General features: G+C 44.4%; 3 protein-coding genes across 3 annotated transcripts; all 3 read right to left on the reverse strand.

Moving 5' to 3' along the window:
* Positions 1 to 368: 368 nt before the first annotated feature.
* Positions 369 to 1,613, reverse strand: LOC122654611 (putative nuclease HARBI1). Its single transcript, XM_043848780.1, has one exon. It carries the CDS (start codon positions 1,611 to 1,613, stop codon positions 369 to 371), a length of 1,245 nt encoding a protein of 414 aa, XP_043704715.1.
* A 16,498-nt stretch (positions 1,614 to 18,111) lies between these two features.
* LOC122654630 lies at positions 18,112 to 19,203 on the reverse strand. The gene is made up of 2 exons (XM_043848815.1): positions 18,768 to 19,203; positions 18,112 to 18,671 (listed from the first exon to the last, which is right to left on the reverse strand). The coding sequence occupies exons 1-2, from the start codon at positions 19,201 to 19,203 to the stop codon at positions 18,112 to 18,114; spliced, it is 996 nt and encodes a 331-aa protein (XP_043704750.1).
* Positions 19,204 to 19,245: 42 nt separating this feature from the next.
* On the reverse strand, positions 19,246 to 19,710 carry LOC122654638. The gene has a single exon (XM_043848828.1). The coding sequence runs from the start codon at positions 19,708 to 19,710 to the stop codon at positions 19,246 to 19,248; it is 465 nt and encodes a 154-aa protein (XP_043704763.1).
* Positions 19,711 to 22,916: the final 3,206 nt, after the last annotated feature.

Genomic DNA, 22,916 nt, shown 5'->3' on the forward strand with positions numbered 1-22,916 from the left:
TCCAACAAATGATGAGATACTTCAAGTGGCCAACTTGCTTGTGATCTAGACTGGGTTCTCTCTTGTGTGCCCATTGTTTATGCCCAGTGTGACTAGTAATAAAAATAATATATAAAAATTATTGAACTATCTTCACACACAAAATCAATAATTGCATGACAATTTATATTAATACAATCATTTATCATTAAAATCTAATCATCCATTCAACATTGAGATCATGAAACATAATAAACCTAAAACTTAACACAACATGACATAAGTCCATAAACAAAATATAAAGGAAACATGTCAAAAGTTTAAACACCAATTCAACACAAAAATCAAGATTTAAGTTTATAATCTAATACATTAAACAATCAATTACATTAATCATCAACAGAAGTAGAAGTTTCTTCATCATCCATATCACCTGTCATCCAGTCAACCCACATGTTGTCAGCTATTTCTTCTCTGAGTTGATCAGTATTAAGGGCTTCACCACTGTAATCATCCTCAACTTCATCATCATCATCATTTTGTTGGTTTGATTGAACACTAGAACTAAGCCCTGCAGCTCTCTCATCTGCATCTAACCACTCATCTTCTTCTTCAATACTGTGTTGTGTAAGAATATGGTTATGAAGTAGAACACATGCTTGAACAATTTTTACTTGAGTCCTAAATGGGTATTCCGTTTGAGCCTTCAATATCTTGAACCTTAACTTCAAATTAGAGAATGCCCGTTCAATAACGCTTCGCAGGTTAGAATGTCGCAGATTAAATAATTCCTGTTTATTTGTTGGTGACAAGTTTGAATCCTTCCACTCATTTAAATGGTACCTAACATTACGATACGGTCTCAAGAACCCCGTTCTGTTGGCAAACCCAGCATCAACTAGATAAAATTTACCTGTAGGTACCACTAACTTGCTTTCACCCTGTCTATGAATGGCATCCTCTAATATTCTAGAATCTGATGCAGATCCTTCCCAATCAGATAGTATGTATGTAAACCTTCTATCATGATCGCATGCAGCTAAAATATTTTGAGATATAAGTCCTTTCCTATCATGAAACCTGCAATGATCAGCAACTGGAACCCAAGCTGGTACATGTGACCCATCTATGGCTCCAATGCAATTCTTGAAGTAGGGGTAGTAGCTTCTTAGGTTATTCAATATTTTTTCATTGGTTGTGGTACTTGGAGGGGTCAGTAACACTGGGTACAGTTTAAGAATTGCATGTAATACTTTGTTTAAATACCGACTTACTGTCTCACTAGAGTGTCCAAAATACAGCTTCGTAACTCGATTCTTAACATTGTGGGCAATTGTAAATAAAAACATGACCACTTGTTCTTCCACTCGAATTGAGTTGGTGTGATACAGAAGGCCACCATCTTGTAGCCTTTGACATAAGGTAAAAAAAGGCCTTCTACTCATTCTTATTATCTCTCTACAAGTCCTGTCGGAAGCACCAATTATTCTCTCTGTCTCAATCCATCCACGATTACCCTCAAGTCGATAAGGTTGTTTTTTGAGGAATAGTTTGTGATACTTTTCTACTGCTATAACAACAATGGTAAGTACCCAAAACAATATCATCTCTTCATCATCGGGGTCAATATCCATCTAGTACAAAAACAAAAATTACAAAATACGATGACATCAATTACGACATATGTTAACCATATGAAGTACTAAAGCAAAATTTTCATATACAATCTTTACACAACAACTTTATATACACAGTTCAAGTCATGATTCAAACATTCAATAAAACAACAGGCTTTTCACCCAAGCAATTCCCCTGAAGCTCTAGCTTTCTAATCCCTGTTTTGTCCCCTTATTTTTATAATCCCCTCTCTGTCAACTTTAGTCCTTCTCTCTCAGATATCTTTTTGATCTCCTGCAGTCAATAATTTACCTATCTCCTTATACACCACTCACTAAATATAGATTGGCAAAGATATTTCTTTCACAATCTCATTGGATTCCTTCTTCACCTCCTTCGAGATGTGTGCAAGGGCCGCTGCCTAAGTATGTTCACTACTAGTAACTCCTACACATTCACTAATAACTCCTATACCATGAAAAGCCATACAAACTGGTGTTTAAAAATCACCATAAACAAGTTCTTCTAAACTGTAACAAAGAGGTTCAACCTTTTGGACTCAATAACAGAATCACGAAGAATAAAATAAAAAAAACTATTAGCAGGACATTGGCATTGAGGCTTCTAAGCTCCTTATGGCCTCATTGATGCGCGCCCAATCAATTGCTTCACACAAGCTCAACTAGGCTGCAAAATAAGTTCATCAACAAATAAATCTTGTTGGCAAATGCTACCGAACATAATCCTCAAATAAATCTTACTTGGGCTCAGCAATGCAAATTATGTACCACTCTTTTAACTACAGCCAGATTTTTCATATAATAAATCACAGCAATCCAGAAGCATCTCTCAACTTCTTCCACTCTGTCAATGAATGACTCAACCAAGGAAACAGTAATTGGTTACAATCTTCCTATCATTTGTGGAATTATTAATCACAAGAACCCAAAGTGCAACATTTCAGATGAGTGAATACCAAAATTGTGATGAGTTCTGGCAATGATATTGCTTCCTTTATAACTTAGTCCAAAATAGCTAAAGATCATGAAATGTGAGCGACACTGTTCAAGATTATAATCTCAAACTGAACTACATAGTTGCCATGGCTACTAGGTGAGGCCAAGGAGCCCTATGGGAGCACCATATTCCAGGAAGATTTGCCTAATTACAGGGTATGCTTCCATATTCAACCTGCCTTGTTTCCATGGCATTGCCTACATGATGCCTTGACAAGTGACAACTTCAACCGAAAGAAACAAGTTACGTAGTTGGATCACTAGCTGAATACACGAAGAAGCTTGAAGGAGGCCAAATTGCAACTTATACTTGTTTACTCATAATCAACAATAAATGAAACATTCAAGCCATCATATTGTTCATATACTCGTTTTAGGTAGAAAGAAAAGGGGATATTTGCTACAGATGGAAACAAAGAGAAAATAACTGGCCATTATTAAGGGTAGAAAACAGAGATGCACGTTATGGGAAAAAAAATTAAGAAGAAAACCCTTTTAAGGAACAGAGGATAAGGATAGTGCATTTAATTCCTCCCACTCCCTGAATATGACCCTACTGTCTACCCATAACCAATTCCAAAGTTCCAAAATTCTTTCCTTGTTTCCCTAAAGCTAGAAGTAACAACCCCTTAATTAACTTACCATAACCCTAAAACCCCACAAAGGAGACTAGAGAGAGAAGAGAAATGATTTCAATGTTAAATGACCCCCCCAATGCAAAGCATACGAAGATTCCAAATGCTTCAAAAAGATATTTAAGATTAGATACTTTCTCTCGCTATCTTCAAATACTGATTTATCAAATGTATTACTGAAATTCTCTAGATGTTGAAGATACCCTTTGTCCTCTTTATGGTGGTATGAAACAAACATAAAAAGACAAGAAAGAGAAAGAGAAAAAAGAAATTCTCTGGGATTTTAGTTGCTTAAGTAGGGGAATTCTAGAAGCCCCAGTTCTTGATTTAACATCTTTGTCATGAGTCCTTCTTATACTACCTTTGTCTTTCAGCTTGTGTCTTCTATCCTATAGGAGCCCAGGTAATCCAAGTAATCTTATCTTTTGTAATTCTCACATTTCCATACTTTATTTAGGTTTCTATATATACCGTACCCTATATCTTTTGGTTTAAAAAATTTTAACTACCCTATTTAAAACAAAAGAGACTAGAGGAGTACTTATAATTACAGAATTACAGTCTTTTACAGACTCTGCCATGACTCATGAGACCCATAAATCTAATTGAAAAATTAAAAGAATTTTGAGTCTACTTTTTAAAGTTTAAACTCTGTCTTTGCTCAGTAATGGATGATAAGAGGTGGGGCTTGAAAATGCATGAAATGATGGAAGGAGAGATTTTGGTGGGTCCAAAAGGGTTTGATCCCTTGAATTGAGGATGAAAAAATAGATTGCAGCTTTGAAAGGATAGAACCTCTCTCTCTCTCTCTTTCTGTCTCTCCACCACCTTTCTTTAACGAACTTCATAAGTAAAAGATGGATAGAAATCCCTAGGGCTGCCTCATGGATGGCCATATCCTCAAAGCACACAAATGAAATGATGAGCCACCATGGTTTACCAGCTCTTTTTTTTTTGGATAAATCAGAAAGTGGGGCCAATGGTTTACAAGAAATATAAATCGATATGATCATTGGATTTCAGAAGTTCCGGGCCTGTTCTCATCTAAATTGTCCCCCCCCCCCATCCGCAACTGCTTTGTCAGAATTGAAAAGTAAATAAATATATATTCATAATCCCTAACAAATAGATGCATACTCTACAAAGAAAATCCCATTTATTTATAGAAAGGACAAGGAAAGTTTGGCTCAATTTAGAATGGATCTTTGCTCCGTAGTCACAAGCCCTTGTATTTTATCGATTGAACACTGCAAAACCTAATTTCGGTTATTGTTTGTTTTCTCATCATTGTATTGATTTTTCAAATCTGTTTTAATCACTAGTTCATAACAGATTTCAGTGTGAATCAATTATCCTATTTTCTGTTCTTGTTTACCCATTTATTAGTTATTACCTAAATACGACTCTCCTAGATCTACTAGGATTATCCCATATGGCCTGAATTATTCTTTGATTTAAAGATCTTGTCTATTGGCTACTGTTTCGAGTCTTTCAAATACAATACTACATTAGAAGGGGTAGAACAGGATAACAGTAAAGAGAGCAGGTAAGGAAGAAGAGGAACAAAGAAAGATGAAGGGAAATCATAATAAGAGGAAAAAGGAATAAGAAAAAAAGAATAGAGGAGAGAGAGAGAAGTTTCTCACGCCACAGCCATAACACAGTAGCAACTCACAAACTCTTTCACTTCATTTTAATCTTCCATTGTATTACATCAATATAAAGAAAAACACCCTTACATGATAATAGAAACTCAAATAAAATGGAAAATAAACAATCTAGGCAATATATCAAATATGCTCTCAAGTCGCTCCCAAATCATCTACTTAACCTATGTATTTTTTAAAAATCCATAACTATAATGCAACTGTCTCAGCGAAGGGAGAGAGTGAAGAACTGTGACACCTGCGTTAATCCAAGATGTTCCTTCCACCACAGATTTTCAAAACAACCCTAACTACAATCGAATCTGAAATGGAGAGGAAAATCGGTTAGCAATCAAATAATTTCAATTTTTTTTTTTAAATAAACCCTAACTACAATCGGAGAATGATAAAGGGAGAGATAGGGAGATACATAGACATAGAGAGAGAGACAGAGATAATGTGACAGAGACAGAGACAACGATAGAGATAGAGAGCGATAGACAGAGAAACAAAGAGAGAGAGAGAGAGAGAGAGAGAGAGAGAGAGAGAGAGAGAGAGAGAGAGAGAGAGAGAGAGATAAATGGAGTAGTAAAGAGCCTTTGTAGACGAAAACGAGAAGGCTGAGAGAAACCCTAGTATCAACTTCCTTCGTCTTTGGTTTGGAGAAAAAATGAGTTGGCAAGACCAGAGTTGCAGAGACGACTTCGGGTTTGGTTTGGAGAAGAAACGAGAAGGCTGAGAGATACCCTAGTATCGACTTCCTTCGTCTTCGGTTTGGAGAAGAAACAAGAAGGCAAGACAAGAGTTGCAAAGACGACTTCGTCTTCGGTTTGGAGATTCACGAGAAGGCTAAGAGAAACCCTAGTATCGACTTCCTTCGTTTCAATCTCGATAAAATTGGAGTCCACAAGATTCCACCGTATTTATTTGAGGGCTTGGAATCCTGGATTCTATGTGGAATTCACCCCCTTGGACGAATTCTGGTGGATTCCAAATTTTACATAGAAAAGTAGATTTTCATGGATTCTTGGAATCCAATACGAATCCGGGTTCCGAGAAACCAAACACCAGAAAAATGACGGAATCCGGATTCCGTGGAATCTGACTCCGACGACACCTCCAACCAAACGCGTCCTTAGGTGTTCAGATGGAATCCATCTGAGTGAGTGGATTACATTTGTATGCTTAAGGGTGTACAAGAACCATCTTCGTATGAGAATGTTCACCCATCATCTCTAAGGAAGCTAAAGGCGGTATCTCCCAATTCGTGTGTGTTGCGGGGTCGTGCATGATCCCTGGGGGATTTAGTCAGCCAAAGGCCGGATAACTCCTGTAACATAAAAAGAAAAAAAAATTTGTTCACCCATCAGACTCCTAGGAAGCTAGGATAACGAACGATTTCATATAATAGGAGGCGACATATTTGACCGTCGATTTCTATTACGGTGAGTGACAGAAAACTTTCTACGTTTTTTTTTTGAAACAAAGTGTAATCACACAAACCACACACTAATCCCAAAAGGTTAACCGACTTTTGGAACCGTGGAATGACGGATATACAACTTTCTACTTTTTTTATACTCCTCTAATCAAACACCTTATGGGGTTGGGTTTCTCTGGATACACACGTTCATGCCTCTTGTAGAAAGATCCCAATTTATTGAATCGGAAACTTTAAAAAATCACATATTTTGCAAAATCTAGACACCTTCATATCTCTTGTAAAAAATCTTCAGTTTATTGAATCAAATACTTCAAATGACATCATACATTTTGCTAAATCTTTGTGTTTTCTTCCCGACTATGTCCCGCATTTTGCCCATCTATCTAACTGTCATAATGCCTAAATCACCATGCCATAGATGTGCCCATCAACCCATCATTGTAATGTTATCCATTTGAGTTGGACATTCTTGAACCATTGATGCTAAGCACCGTGATGTCTCTAGCCACTAAAGCAAAGGGTTATTAACAAAAAGGAAAGAGTACGCCATTCAGACGTGTAGTGCACATCGTCCTTGCACCTAGACACAGGGTTGTACAAAATAACTGTCAAATTTTGATCATTTCCATCTTTTTAAAAGTTACGTGATCATTTCGCGTGTCCCTGTGTTTGGGCACAGGGCAACTAGGTGGGGTTCTTTCTCCCTAACAAGAATTTTATCTTATTCAATCCAAATTAAAGACTAACAGATATATTTTTAGAGGAATTCCAATTAATTGAACTCACCCTTGTCGCAGAGGGAGTACAGCTTCAATGAATACATTTTTTATGGGACAGCTTTAATGAATTGACGAAAAAAGAAGAGGGTTTGTATTCTCGATGAAGTTCCAATTGAAAACTTGATTTCTGATCAGCTAATTTGAGATAAACAATTGACTTGGCCACAAATTTTGATATATCCTTTCAATATAAAGTTCAAATGGGCCACAAATGAATACCATCTTTTTCTAAGTACCGTTATAAAAGTTGTATATAATAACCATTGAATCTATGGAGACTACAATGTAAGGCCAAAGTTTTCCTTCACTAGTGGGGAAGAAAAATCCCATTGTTTGGGGTTGAAACTACTCTTCTTGGTCATCCAATAGTACCAATGCTCATGATATAGGAATTCTTCCTTTACCGTGGGTGAAAACAATTTTACTCAATACCGTGGTGTTTGGCATTCAGGCATAATCGAGGGGAGGGGGAAGTAATTTACTCTACATTTATTTATTATAGGAGAAAGAGCACCACCCGATCGCTTAGCAGACACCCCTTGCGCCCAAATACAGGGGAACGCGTAATGACCACTGGGCGTAGTGGTGGCGGGCTGCGCAACCGGGTGGCTTTCTCTGTCCCTTTATGTATTTGACCAGGGTGTATTACAATTACTATGAAGCCCAAGTTTATTCTACTACCATTCCTTTGGAAAATTTATCCTGGAGTTACATAATGGGAATAACTTCTTGTCATCAAAGTGGTGAATTACGAAGTTCTAACCCTATTTTAATATGCCCTTGCTTTATTCCTAAAATTTATTTAATGTAGGAGTGAAAAAAGTTTTCATTCATAAATTTAAAAGTGCACTTAGAGTTGCGGTCCCGCCTAGACATGATCCTTCCTTACATCAGTGGATTCAACAATGGGATTCCTTTTCTTCTTATGATAAGAAGATTAGGAAATTGTTGATCCCACATTGTACCTTTATTTGCTGGAACCTATGGAAGGCAAGAAATGATGAGGTATTTGGGTGTAGACGCTGGACTCCAGATGAAGTGATTCAAGTGTCTCTTTCGGTCTTCTCTGAGTTTTCTAATGCTCAACCTGCTCCATCTTTTCAAGTGGATACTCTTGCTCTTTCAAACATTGTGTCATCCTGGACTGCTCCTCCGTTAGGTGTGGTGAAGATCAATTGTGATGCTAGTTTACCAACAAATAAAACAGGTGGTGGACTTGGCATTATATGTCGTGACAACCATGGGAATCCGATGCATGTTGTATCTATTCCAATGGTATTCGCTGATTCTGCTATTGGGGAGGCTTTGGACATTAGATGATCTTTACTGGAGGCTATTTCAGAGGGTTTCGACTGTGTGTAATTAGAGTCTGATAACAAGAGCATCATCACTCATCTGCAAGGAGATTTATCTTCATCACCACTCAACGTCCGTCCTGTTTTAGAAGATATTACTTATCTTGCTTCTTTGTTTGGATACACATAGTTTTCATTTTGTTTTGAGGCAGATAGACAGCTTGGCTGACTCCTGGCAGGAAGGTCTTATCGGTGACGTGTACGATAGTATGGCCTATATTTTCGATCCATGGATTTTTTTTTTTAGGTAAAGCGATCCATGGATCTTGGAATTATGTAATCTTCAACCATGAGTTTCCACGTTACTAAATAAAGTGCTATTACCTCCCAAAAAAAATTTTGAAAGTTATTTAATGCAGTTTTTATGTAAAATGACAGAATTTACCCTAATTGAAATAGAAAAAGTCTATAGGATGTCCACGGGAAACTCCTCCATACAACATCTCAAAACTAACATGGACAGATGGACCCATCCAAAATACAAAAACCGCCCCACTTACTTTCTACCATTGGTGCGAGTTTGTGGGTTGATTCCCATGCTTTCTTTGGCCCGCTAATGGCATAGCACATTAAGTTTTTTTCTATGAAAGTGTAATCATACAAACCACACTGTTGCGTTAGAAATCCTACTGGAGCGAGTTCTTCCTGCAAGATAGAGATTAGCAGAGGGTACCAGGCGTCGCCGGTGATCTCACTCCGATGCTTAAGTTAGATCTCTGAGCAATAGTCAATTCAATGAGTGTTCAGATTGGTTAGACGTGTGTTACCTCTCGTATTTAAGGTGGTTGAGAGTTTGTGCTATGCTTGAATTGGAAAGCTGGAATTCTGGAGTGGAATGAGACCGTTGGAGAGTGTAATTCAGAGATAATGTTTATCCGTTGCTTCCCATGCGCCTGATTAGGCGTGATGTGGGCGAAAGTCTTGGACCCTGCTGGTCCATGATAGTCTCATGGTGACTTATGTGAGCTGCAAGGGTTATTCTCTTCCTTCTTAGTGTTATTCCAAGATGACGAGTTACGCGCCCCCGGCGCAAGGCGGGGTGCGTGCGCTTGTGATCAACGAACTTGAGGCCCTGACCTGGCTTGACGACCACTATAGCTCGTTCTTATCGAGCCCGTTTTCATATCCCAACACGAGCCCCCCACTCCCCTGAACGTGGACGTTCAAGGGGGTCAGGTTCACTTCGCTTTATGACAATTACCCCGGTGCACGTGCCTCGACAGTTAGGTGGCTGAGTGTGATTTGTCACTCCAGCGGCTTTTTGACACGCGTCTAAAAACCCTAGAGGAGTCTCGATTCGAGGCGACGCTTGACGTTCCTTCTTTGTACTGACACGTGGCCGTAGGCATTACGATCTCTAGGCTAGGCCTACGGTTGGTTGATCCCCGTCACGCTAAGCCCCCCATTGTGTTTCAGCCACGTGGATTGAGCTTTAATTACCTCGAGCCATCCCAAACGTTGGCTACCTTTAGCCATTTGAGGGGTCGCATCCCTGATCCATTGGATTGGGAAGCGTTTCTTCTTCTTTATAAACTGGAACTTCACTTTTTTACAGCAATCTTTTACTGCCTCTCGTTCATTTTGGGGATTTTTACTCTCTGTGGTTCCTGTTGTCGCCGCTGCGTTTATTCTTGCGATCATCGCGTCCAAGGATCCTCGCGCTCTTCTGGTGGAGTTCCTCCTTCACGAACATTCGTCACGTGCTCCGATCTTATTGCATTCTCTGCTCTCGATCTCTACCGCCCTTTATCAGTAAGTTACTCTTTAGTCATGTCTTCTCCTTCGTCGGAGTTTGCCAGAGGTTCTGGCAATGCTGCCGAATCGAGTGGGGGTTCTGACCCCGAAGTGAGTTCTGAGGGGACCCAAGAGGAGCGATCTGCACTCTTTGGGTCCAAGAGGTTTGCTGCCCGGGCCCAACGTCTGACCAGGGGCTCTGCTGCTCAGTCCAGCGGTAGGCCAGTGTCGGATGAGATCTCCGTAGAGCGTACTACCGACGGCGGCGGTGCCTCTGGTGTTGATGATGTGGAGGAGGCCTTGGTGAGACCTACCAGTGTGGCAGCCTTTGAGAGTACCATGACTGCGGAGTCCCTGGCTGCTCTTCGCACCCAGTACTACTTTCCCCCATGGGTGGACACATGGGTTCCTACAAGAGCCGAGAGGGCAAACACCCCACGGTTGAACACTGTATGCTTGTACGAGGTCACCTTTCAATGCGGCTTATGCTTCCTCGTCCACCGCTTTATTCTGGAAGGGTTAGACCGCTTTCAGATTTCTCCAGGCGGGTTAGTGGTGAATGCCTGGAAGCACCTCCTTGGCTTCTACCTGTACTTTGCCCAGCTTCGCCGTGAGGCCTCCTGGGCGCTTTTTCTTTACTACTACCACCTGAAGTCGACCGACGGTGACTGGTTCTACCTGGCCCTGCGTAGTACAGCAGGGTCATATAGACCTAAGGCTTTTGTTTCACATATGCCCGAATCTGCGAAGAAGTGGAAGGATCATTTTTTCTTTGCACGTATCGAGGACCGTCCCTTCAGAGCGGGGTGGGGATCTGTACGACTACGATCAGTGAACCAGGTCCCCATGTTGAGCTCATACGATCAGCTGTCTCTCAAACTTGTAATACAGGGCACGACCTTTGACGTGCGCGGTCTGGAAAACGAGGGTCTGCTGGTTAAACAAGGGCTGAGCCCAGCGCAGGGTGAGTCCCTACCATAAAGAACTTATTTCCTTAACGGCCACGAGCTATTTCTGACCTGAATTTATCTTTCTTTCAGTGGACTACGAGCCTGACGCCAACGAGCTTCGCGGAGATGCCGCATCGGCCAGATAGAAAGCCTTGGAGTGGCAATCCAGGCGTTCGTCTCGCCCTTCGCTCCCTGGCATTTCAATAGGGGGTTCGTCGTCCTCTGGCAGTGTTCAGAAGAAGCAGGAAGCCTCCCCCAAGGGGAAGGAGCGGGCAGAGAAGTCCAATAAGGCTCTTCCGCCCAAGGTCCCTGAGAAGAGGACGCGCGAAGATGTGGCGAGCTCTGACCCTTCCTCGAAAAGAGTTGCGCAAAGTGCTGGATCTCTGGAGGAGACTGTCTAGGTCTCGAGAGCTTCAAGGATAGCTCCTCAGGACCTTGCCAAGGGGAAATCTGGCAAGGGTGAGACAGGCGTTCGGCCTCCTCCCAAGGGGAAGAAGCGCCTCCAATTTCAGTGGGATGTTTATGAGGGTGATTCCTCCCCCCATTCTCCTCATATTGCTGGGGAGTTGATGGATCACGGGCCTCCCGGGGACGTTGATGATTTTTGTGCTCGATCGGATGACGAACACCTCAATTCGTTTGTGCTAGATTTCACCAGGGTAAGCCTTGGGCCAAGATGACCCCTTCCTCAGTTTGCTCAGGGCACTTCAGATACCGTCTTGTTCTCTGTAGGTTACTTGGGGAGCAAACGAGTTATGGCGGCATGTAGCAAGCTTGTCTGCCTCTTATGAGGAGGAGAAAAGATGAGAGTGGCCACAGAAGAGCAGACAATAGTTGCTGGGACCACCATTTCTACCATGACCGAGGCGGCGAAGGGCTATGAGGATGCGGTCAAGTCTTTCACCAAGTGCATCGAGAAGCTGGAGGTACAGTTGAGACTGGCGAATAACGAGACCGAGTTGGAGAGACAGAAAACCGCCACCATTCAGGGAGATTTTGTTGCATTTCAAGATCTGCAACCCTGGGTGATCGAAGATGCCGTTAGGGTGGCCCTGGAAGCCTTTAAGTATTCTGATGAGCTGAAAGATCGCATGAAGGAGGTGAGTCAGAAGGGCTACAGGACTGGAGTGGATGACACCGTGAAGCACATTCTTGAGACGACCCCTGGCTATGACTTCTCTAGCTTCGACTATTACATTCCTCCCGTTTCGGCTACCCCGGACGTGCTAGAGGCGGTTGAGGATCCTGCGGTCATGGACGACCTCCCTGTTGCGATGTCTCCTCCTACTATCATCTGGCCCTTCGTGGACGAAGTTGTTCTCCCCGCTTCTCCTCCAATGGACACGAACTTGGCCCCTGTGGACCCTACTTCAGACCCTCCTCCAACTGACCTATCTCCAACGAGTGCAGCTGCTGCTTCTGATCTTCTAGCTTCTGATCCTCCAACCAGCAAATGAAAACCTCAATGTTTTTTTTTTTTTTTTTGAGACATGTAAATATTTAGCTTGCCATCAATGAAACATATCTTCTCTAAGTATTAGAGCGCGTATTTTTCTCTTTTCTATGCCCTTCTTATGCGAGCTAGCTGTTTCCTTAGGTCGCGCCTCCTTCATCTCCTTTCTGGGCCAAGTTCTCTTGTCTAACCCTTTGATATTGACCCTTGCGATGCTTCACCTTTTTTCTTGACGTAAGTGTTATTATGACTTTGAATCTTTCCCACATGTTCCCTACGAATTTCCCGAGTAAGCCTTTATTGCCTTTCCTTTTCAATTGACCTTTGATTTTTCTTGGCATTTATGAGAGCCAACTTTTGAACTTCTTTCTTGATAATGACGCTCTTCGGGTTTCTTGGAGAGACTTCAAGTCAGTGAGGGTTGAACACGTGTCCTGGTGGATTTGGGAACCGAATCGTTACTCCTGTATCCGCGCCTCTCTTACCTTTTTGGAGAGACGTGAGGCCAACAGGATCTAGACACGTGGTCCACGACGTGATTCATCATATACTTGGCTCTGGATTTGAACTGTCATTCCTCTGTGCTCGTATCTTTTCCAACGTCTACGGGAAGCGTGAGCCAATGGGACTAAACCACGTGGCTTAAAGCTTAATTCATCTCTTAAGTGATTTGGGTCTCTGAACCGTCATCCTTCTTCTTTAAATAGAGGCTAAGTCCTTCAACCTGGCGCCGTTCACAGAATCATGGCTTCTTCTGCTATCCTACGGCTTCTTTTCCACCTTTGGGGTTTACTTCTCTTTTCCCCTGCGTGGCTTCGCCATCTTTTCAGATATAGAGGCTTCAAATTCTGGGAGCTTGATCCCTTCATTAGTGTTTGTTTTTTGCTTCAATCTTCCATCGACATTGGCCCTTACAGCTTCAATCCTCAATCGACATGTCTTGTCTTTCGATCGATTGGCCATGGGGCATCCTCTTTGTGTTTCCTTCCATACCAATCTCATTAGAGTGGTGGGGTTACATCAAAGAGGTGGAGAATCTTGAGGAGGCCGCTCCCTGCTCCTTTTCACTGTTAACATATCTGGCAGGTTGTGGTGTGAAACCATCAAGTGTGCCAGAGGACCTAAGGTCGTAGCCCACTCCTGTAGTTCAAGGTCTTCACTCCCTGTGGAGATAGAGGGGTGATGACTGAGCTTCTTGGGTCCCAGAGCATTTGTATGGTGAATTCCATTTGATCTGGCGTCTTCTCCTGATTCTCGGGGTCGCTTAGTGATAGAAGCTTTTGACGAGCTCAACATCTATCTATCCTATGTTGCTGTTATGCTACTCTTGTTTCACACTTGGCGGCCCCCTAGTGCTTGTGCTTCATCAGCCTTCTTTCGTTCAAAATTCGTCGCTGATGGGCTTTAGTTTGCCGCGTTTTCTCCTTTTAAGGAGATGCACCTGGATCATAAACGATCTCTGTAACTGTTCTTGTATATCTTGATCTTTCTATGTACCTGTACTTTATAGAAACATTAATAAAAGATTCTTTTATTTTTTACTTGCTTTTTCCTTTCTTTACGTGAGCCATCATTTAGCGAGCACTTTTCTCCTATCTTCGAGAGTTAAGACTTCTGTATTGCTAGTTATTTGGTGCCCGTATAACAGCCTAGGCCTTGGTGCTATCCTTGCGAGCTAGACTTTCATGCTGACCAAATAGATCAGTTTCTCCTGCTAACTCTTCGAGCTAGACTTTCGTGCTGACCAAATAGATCAATCAGTCTTTTGTGCTAACTCTGCGAGCTAGGCTTTCTTGCTGACCTAATGAGATCAGTCTTTCATGCTAACTTTGTGAGATAGACTTTCGTACTGACCCATGAGATTAGTCTTTTATGCTAACTCTGTGAGCTAGGCTTTCGTGCTGACCAATGAGATCAGTCTTTCATGCTAACTCTGTGAGCTAGGCTTTCGTGCTGACCAATGAGATCAGTCTTTCATGTTGACTCTTTGAGCTAGACTCTTCGTGCTGACCAATGAGATCAGTCTTTCTTGCTAACTCAGCGAGCTAGACTTTCGTACTGTCCTATGAGGGCAGTCTTTCATGCTAACTCAGAGAGTTAGACTTTTGTAAAGAATTTGCACAGAATCTGGAGCGTGAACCACTATTTCATTAATCAAAGACAATTGTTGTTTACAATGACCACTTACTAGTAAAAATTTTTCAGATTCTCTGAATTCCATGGTCGTGGTATCTTGTTGCCCTCTGGGGTCTTCAAACGATAGGTCCCTGGCCTTATTTGCTTGGAGACCACATATGGTCCTTCCCAGTTCGCGTCCAACTTGCCCTGTTGTTGTGGTTTGGAGGCACTTACTTTTTGCAATACTAAGTCACCAGCGCGAAATGTCCTTGCTTTGACCTTGGAATTGTAGTAGCGGGCCGTCCTCTGCTTGTAAGCCACGTTCCTCATCAACGCATCCTCCCTGACTTCATCTAGTAATTCCAGGTTGGCTCTCAGCCCGTCCTGGTATGTTCTTTCGTTAAAGTTTAGACTTCTCAATGATCCCACTACAACTTCAACCGGGGCCAGTGCCTCTGTCCCAAAGGTAAGCCGAAATGAGCTCTCCCCCATGGGTATTCGATATGATCATAATACGCTGGGGAGCTCATCTACCCACCTTCCTTTTGCTTCTGTTAGCCTTCTTTTTACTCCTGCAAGCAGGGTACGATTGGTGATTTCTACTTGACCATTTGCTTGGGGATATGCAATTGAGGTCGTTCGGTGTTCGATGCCGTATTAGGCACAGAACACTCCAAACTGTGGGTTGTCAAACTGCTTCCCATTGCCTGTTACCAGTATCTTTGGTAGGCCGAATCTATAGATAATTCTATCTCTAAAGAATTTTTCCATCTGTTGCCGCGTAATCTTTGCTTACGGCTCTGCCGCCACCCATTTGGTGAAGTAATCTACAGCGACCACAAGATATTTTCTTCCCCCTGATGCCGGGATGAAGTTGCTCAGTATATCCATCCCCCACATGGCGCAAGGGATTGGAATAAGTATGGAAGTTAGTTCTGTAGCGGGTTGTCGTGGTACATCCGTGAACTTTTGGCACGGCTCGCATCTTCTTACGTATTGAATTGCATCCTTTTGCATGTTCGGCTAGTAGAGCCCTGCTCTCAGTATTTTGTAAGCCAGATGCCTTCCCCCCATGTGACTGCCACAGATGCCTTGATGCACTTCGGCCAAGGTGTTCAGAGCATGTGTGGGTGTCAGACATTTCAGCAACGAACCCAAAATTGACCTTTTGTACAGCTCGTTCTTTATCAGCGTGTACCGTGCTGCTCGACCTTGAACCTTACGGGCTTCGACCTTATCTTCGGGTAAGACGTCATCTCGTAAGTACACGATAATTGGGTCCATCCAACTGGGCTCGATCTCGACCTACACGACCTCTCGAACTAAGTGGGCAGGTGCATCGAGCTGCTCGATATATACTGAGCCATCGAGCTGGGCTAACTCTTCTTTGGATAGTCGTGAGAGAGCGTCTGCTTTCTCGTTCTCTCTGCGTGGCACCCTACATATCTCGAACGTCTTGAATGAGCTTACTAATTTTTTGGCTTCTTTCAAATATGCTGCCATTCGATCGTCCTTGGCCTCATAGTCTCCGTTGACCTGATTCACGATCAGTTATGAGGTAGCCCGTACGGTCAGCCTTTTGACCTGTATGGCCCTGGCAGTCCTCAGTCCTGCAATCAATGCTTTGTACTCAGCCTCGTTGTTCGAGGCAAGCAAGCTCAGTCGTAGTGCGAACTGTATCTTGAAGCCTTCTGGGCTTGTTAGGATGAAGCCAGCTCCCCTGACCTCTACGTTGCTTGACCCATCTACGAACATGGTCTAGGACGACTCCGAGTTGGGCTCTGCTTCAATCGTGTCCTCCCGTTCTTGCTCATTCTCGTTCTACGTGCATTCAACCACGAAGTCCGCTAAGGCTTGTCCCTTGATAGTTGTTCTGGGCTTATACTCGATCTAATATTCGCTCAGCTCCACTGCCCAGGCCGTTAATCTCCCAGATATGTCAGGCTTATGGAGTACCTTTTTTAAGGGTTGGTCAGTCATAATCGCTATTGGATAGGCTTGGAAGTACAGCCTTAGATTTTGGGCTATTTTCACCAGTGTGAATGCTAGCTTCTCGATCTTGGGGTAGCAAGTTTCTACATCTAGCAAGATGTGGCTAACATAGTACATGGGCTTTTGAACTCCGTCTTCCTCTCTCACCAGGGTAGCACTTACGGCTACTGGTGACGTCGCCAGGTACAGGAGCAGTTCTTTTTCTGGTACTGGACGTGTCAGGAGTGGCGGGTTGGCGAGGTAAGCTTTGAGGTCTTCGAAAGCTGTCTGACATTCTTCTGTCCACTCGAAACCCTTCACATCCTTCAGATTCTTCAAGGTTTTGAAGAAAGGTAAGCACTTATCTCCTGAACGAGACATGAAGCGTGCCAATGCTGCGATTCTTCCATTTAGCCTTTGTATTTCGTGAACTGTCCTGGGCGGGCTCATCTCCTGTATAGCCTTGATCTTTGCTGGATTGGCCTCGATTCCTCTCTGGGACACCATGTAACCTAGGAACTTACCAGAACTAACCCCGAAGGCTCACTTGGCTGGATTCAGCTTCATTTGGTGAGCCCGCAATACTTGGAATGCCTCGTCCAGATCGGCCAAGTGACCTTGGGCCTTAATGCTTTTTACTAGCATATCTTCCACGTATACCTCCATGTTTCTGCCTATCTGGGCCTTGAAGATCTTGTTCACCATTCTTTGGTAACTCGCTCCCGCGTTCTTTAGCCCGAACGGCATCACCAGGTAGCAGAACTTCTCCTGGTCGTTCGAAATGTTGTGTACAGCTCATCTCCTTCCTTCATCAGGATCTGGTTGTACCCGAAATATGCATCCATAAAGCTTAGCCTCTCATGTCCCGCCTTTGCATCTATCAACAGATCGATCCTTAGCAGCGGATATTCATCTTTGGGGCACGCCTTATTGAGGTCGGTGTAGTCCACGCACATCCTCCATTTTCCATTTGGCTTGGGAACCATTACCACATTTGCAAGCCAGGTGGGAAATTGTTCTTCTCTAATAAAGCCGGATGCCTTCAATTTCTCAATTTCTCCTTTCATCGTGGACTGTCGTTCTGGGGCGAACGTCCTCCTTTTCTATTACACTGGCTTCCTGTTGGGATCCACGTGCAAAGCGTGCTCAACAATATGATGGGGTATGCCTGGCATGTCAACTGCTGACCGGGCAAACACGTCCTTATTCTTTTGTAGGAACGTGGCGAGCTCCCTCGCTTCTTCTTTACTTAGTGAGGACCCAATTTTCATAGTCCTTGTAGGGTTCTGTTCATCCAATGGGACCTCCACGAGCTCCTCTACTGGCTCACCCCGTTGATAGAGCTTATCATCTTTGCGGTTATCCACGACCTCCACCTGATAGGCCGTTCCTCTACAGTTGCCCTTGATGCCTTTCAAGAATGCAGCGTGAAACTCCCAGGCTTTCTTCTGCTCTGTTTGCATTCTCCCATGCCGTCAGGGGTAGAGAACTTGACTTTCAGGTGTTTGGTGGAAACTACTGTGCCCAGCTCATTCAAGCTTGGTCTGCCCAGGATGGCGTTGTAAGCGGTGGCTACTCGAACGACCATGAAATTGACTTTTACGGTCTTCTGGCATGGTGTCGTTCCCACCGTCCGTAAGAGCTCTACTGACCCCTCGATCGGGGTAGGTGTGCCTGAAAATCCGTATAAGGGTGTTGACTCGGGCTTCAAAGTGCCTGGCTCAAACCCGAACTGCAGGTACGCATCGTAGGATAGCATGTCTACAGATGCCCCCGTATCCACTAGTATCCTATGGACTGATCTATTGGCTATAACTGCCTGAACCAAGACAGCATCGTCGTGTGGCCAGCTCAGCCCCTCCATGTCCTTGTTTGAGAATGTGATGACGAACTTAGTGCACGCTTTCTTCTCAGGGACTTTAGCCACAGCCACGAACCTCGCTTTTGCCTTGGCTCTACGGGCTGACTCCTGTCCTGGACCTCCCAGGATGGTGAGAATGGCTGGTGTAGTGGTAGCATTGGTTTCGTCCTGGTTTCTACGGACCTCTCGTTAATCATCTCATCGATTACCTTGGCGCTCTCGATCGTCTCCTCTACGAGCTCTGTCGTCCCTTACCCGGCCATTCCTCATGGCATTGTGACCTCGGGGGTTGTCCTTTATGTCCTCCTTCACATATCGCTTCAGGTGACCCTTCTGTATCACATCTTCTATTTCTCTCTTCAATTGCCTGCAGTTCTCGGTATTGTGCCCGACATCCCTGTGGAACTTACAGTATTTGTTCTTGTTTCTATCCTCAGGATTTGTGAACATTAGTCTAGGCCACTGTAGTAGGCCTCGGTCGTAGACTTCCATAAGGATCTTGGTCCTGGTGGTGTTAAGCGGGGTGTAGTCAGGGCTTTGGTCTCTGTCTGACCTTGCTCTCTTGGTGTCCTTACTCTTCTCATCCTTCTCGCTCACCCTCTTTTTCTCTTGGACTTTGCCATCCTTTGCTTTTCTTGCCTTCATGATATCGAACATGTTGGCATATTGGTAGCAGTGGTCCAGTAGCTACAGCATGGTCGTTACTAGGTCTAACGCGAGCGATTTCACCAGGTCGTGGTTGGTGACCCCATTGTGCAAGGCGTTGAAGGCCATTGCGTCGTCCAAGTCCTTGATCTTTAAGCTTTTCGCGTTAAAGAAGGCGATATAATCTCTGATGGACTCATCAGAGCACTGCTTGACAGCCAACAAGTTGGCTGCTGTCTTCTTCTGCTTTACACTGCTCTGGAAGCAGCTGACAAAGGCCTTGGCCAACTCTGTGAAGCTTCGGATTGAGTTAGGCTTCAATTTGGCGAACCACAACGCCGCGAGCCCCTTGAGAGAGGTGGGGAAAGATCGACAGGATACTACATCAGACCCACCATAGACTATCATCATAGCATTGAAGTAACTGATGTGGTCGTTGGGATCGCCCTTCCCATCATAGGCCTCGAACATAGGGGGTTTAAAACCCTTGGGAAGCTCTGCTCTCATGAGCTCCCTTATAAAGGGATGTTGGCCCGGCCTGAAGCTTTCTTCTAGGGTTGTTCCCCTCTCCAGGGCTGCAATTTTTGTGTTCATCTCTCTGAGCTTACGGTCAAGCTCGCTTTCTTCGACCTGGTTTTTGATGACGTTCGTGCATGTACGACGTGCATTCAACTCGTCCCTGAGATCTGGACTGGGTAGCCCTGGTGGGTCTACTCGATCAATGCGTATGTCTGAGGCCCTGGAATGAGTCCTTTCCAGCTGTGAGTTCTCCGACCGGTGGAAATTGATTGATCTTCCACGTGAGGGGGCCTGCTCCGAGTAGGCAGGTTCCCCGTACGCACTGTTCCTAGAGGAGGTAGCTCTTGCCTGGATGGGTGTGATGGCCCCGCTCTACTTCCTAATGGTTCTTGGGAGTAGCAAAGGCAGCAACAATGCAAGGGGTGGTATTGGTGCCGGTGGGAGGCCTGCGGCCGCAGCAGTGGTTGCCCTCAATGCTTGTACCTCACGAACTATATTCCTTAGAACCCCACTCTGGTTGAGAACTTGCAGTTGTAGGTCCTGGATTTAGCCGACATTGGCAGGCACTCCAGGATCTATCTCAGGGACAAATCCCTGGGGCATCGGTGGCGGAGGTGGTAAAGCCTGAATGCCGCAGCTGGACTGGCCCTGATTTTGAGTCGCCATTTGGTCAGCCTCCAATGTGGCAGAGGGTTGGGTTCTTGCCACTTCCCCTGCGGCTGGTAGCTGGGGGTCGACGAATGCAGTTGCCATCCACTGTTGTTGGGTTTTCTTCCCTGCATTCCCGTCACTGCGAGTGTTCTATGTTGTCTGACGAGTCACCGGGTTTTCCACGGCTGGTGGGGCCTGAGTATTGGATAGAACGACATTGGGTTCTCCGGCCATGATCTCAAGTTCAATCAGATAGAGAGTCTAAGGCTTTGAGAATTGTATCGTTCCCACAGACGACACCAAACTGTTGAGTCAGAAATCCTGTTGGAGCGAGTTCTTCCTGCAAGACAGATATTAGCATAGGGTACCGGGCGTCATCGGTGATCTCACTCCGATGCTTAAGTTAGATCTCTGAGCAATACTCAATTCAATGAGTGTTCAGATGGGTTAGACGTGTGTTACCTCCCGTATTTAAGGTGGTTGAGAGTTTGTGTTACGCTTGAATTGGAAAGCTGGAATTCCAGAGTGGAGTGAGACCTTTAGAGAGTGTAATTCGGAGATAATGTTTATCCGTTGCTTCCCACGCGCCTGATTAGGCATGATGTGAGCGAAAGTCTCGGACCCTGCTGGTCCATGATGGTCTCATGGTGACTTACGTAAGCCGCAAGGGTTATTCTCTTCCTTCTTAGTGTTATTCCAAGATGACGAGTTACGCGCCCCCGACGCGTGGCGAGGTGCGTGCGCTTGCGATCAACGATCTCGAGGCCCTGACCTGGCTTGATGACCACTATAACTCGTTCTTATCGAGCCCATTTTCATATCCCAACACACACCAATCTCAAAAGGTTAACCGACTTAATGACATATCACATTAAGTTGTATCTCTATTAGATGAGTAGACCAAAACAAAATGCCTTTTCTTTTTCTTCTAACAATTAACAATGCCCCATAAGACTTTAACTACATCGGAGACATGAGGGGGAAGGGCCTAGCCGCCTAGGGGGTGTTAAAGGCACAAGGTGAAGCAAGAGAGTTGAATTGTGACCTTGCTTGTCGATGAAGGAATGCCGCGACTGCTCATATTTTTACGGTTGAATTTTCAAATGTGATGCACTAGGCAGTGCACCAAAGTTGAAAGGATGAAAATCCATATTGTTGCATCAGAAAAGTCACCGGAACGTCCTGTGCCTGCAAAACGAGATTTAGCAGAGAGTACTGGGCTGTGCCGATGATCTCACTCCGATGCTTAAGTCAAAATCCTTAGCAACATATAATGAAGGTAGAATTCAGATGATCGTAATGGGTGTTACCTCCCTTACTTAAGGTGGGTGATGGACAGAATCGTGCCCTAATAGGAAAGCTAGATTCCCAGAGTGGAGTGAGAATGTTTAGGAGTGATATGAGAGATAGTGATTATCCATAACTTCCCACGCGTATGATTAGGCACTACATGGGCGAGAATCTCAGACCATGCTGACTCGAGGTAAGTCTTAAGTTATTTGCATGAAGTATTGAGGTCGTCCCTTTTTCTGGCTTGAGCCTAGTCGCGATCATTTGGGACGGCGATAGGGCTAGCTCCTGAACTGGCACGAGCTGCACCCTTATGCGCACCGTACTCGCCGATTGCCCGATCTCGGCTTTGGTGAAGTCGTCCGCATTAGTCTGGTGGACCTGGCTTCAGCTCGCTCTTCACGTACTCTCAACCTCGTTCTCGCACAGGGAGGTCCTTTGACCTATCACATATATTTTAAAGTTACACTACACTTGAGAGGATGAAAATCCAGCATTCCAGCTTTGACCCTTCGCCTCATCGTAGTAAACATAACCAACAAACACTGAGGCTCCGAAGAAGCTGGTCCCATGCGTAACTGACCAATGACAAACATTGTAGTTTGGGTTAGGCCGAGGATCAAAATTTGGGGAATCATTGGACTGATCCTGCTGCAAGTGCACCCCCATTGTGGACCTGGACATCAACGATCCCCATTGCACAGTTGGTCCCACCGAACTTCGAATTATCCAACCAGTTCAAAGAGTGAACAGACCCAATAGCCCGGCAACCGGCGGAGATAAATCATAAGAGAGATTTTTTTTTTTTTTTGTTTGTTTGGGGGGCCGGGAGGCGGCGGTTAAAGAGAGAGAAAGATTAAAGTTGATCTGGTGGATCGATCACCGGTCAATCGTGAGAGTAGTGGTGGACTCGATCGTTTTCCATCAAGAAATGCCTGGGTCGCTGTTTCCTGTTGCTGTCCCGCCGCACGATGCGCCGCAACAAAGTTAACAAATACAACCAATTAAAACGGTCAGAAGTCAGAACCCAGGCTCATGCTGGACCTGGGCCCCTGATTCCACCTCGTGTCTCCCAGACCACGTGGGCTCATTGTCGGTTCCCTCGCCTGGTCGCATTCCATGAGCCCCGGTTCAAACCCCACCGACAGATCTTTTACCCTTTAAATAAAGTTGAGGCTAAAAAGTAACTACCAAACAGTGAATAGAAGAAGAAGAACCCACACTACTTCTCGTACTCGATGATACATCTAAAA

The sequence above is a fragment of the Telopea speciosissima genome, chromosome 1, assembly GCF_018873765.1.
Source record: "Telopea speciosissima isolate NSW1024214 ecotype Mountain lineage chromosome 1, Tspe_v1, whole genome shotgun sequence".
Classification (NCBI taxonomy): Eukaryota; Viridiplantae; Streptophyta; class Magnoliopsida; order Proteales; family Proteaceae; genus Telopea; species Telopea speciosissima.

What these genes read in the sequence shown, in the direction of transcription:
- LOC122654638 (XM_043848828.1), bottom strand. Translation starts at nt 19,710, where the DNA reads ATGAGAGCAGAGCTTCCCAAGGGTTTTAAACCCCCTATGTTCGAGGCC.
- LOC122654630 (XM_043848815.1), bottom strand. Translation starts at nt 19,203, where the DNA reads ATGAAGGCAAGAAAAGCAAAGGATGGCAAAGTCCAAGAGAAAAAGAGG. An exon ending in AGACGATCGAGAGCGCCAAG is followed by an intron (nt 18,672 to 18,767) that starts GTAATCGATGAG and finishes TGGGAGGTCCAG; the next exon opens with GACAGGAGTCAGCCCGTAGA.
- LOC122654611 (XM_043848780.1), bottom strand. Translation starts at nt 1,613, where the DNA reads ATGGATATTGACCCCGATGATGAAGAGATGATATTGTTTTGGGTACTT.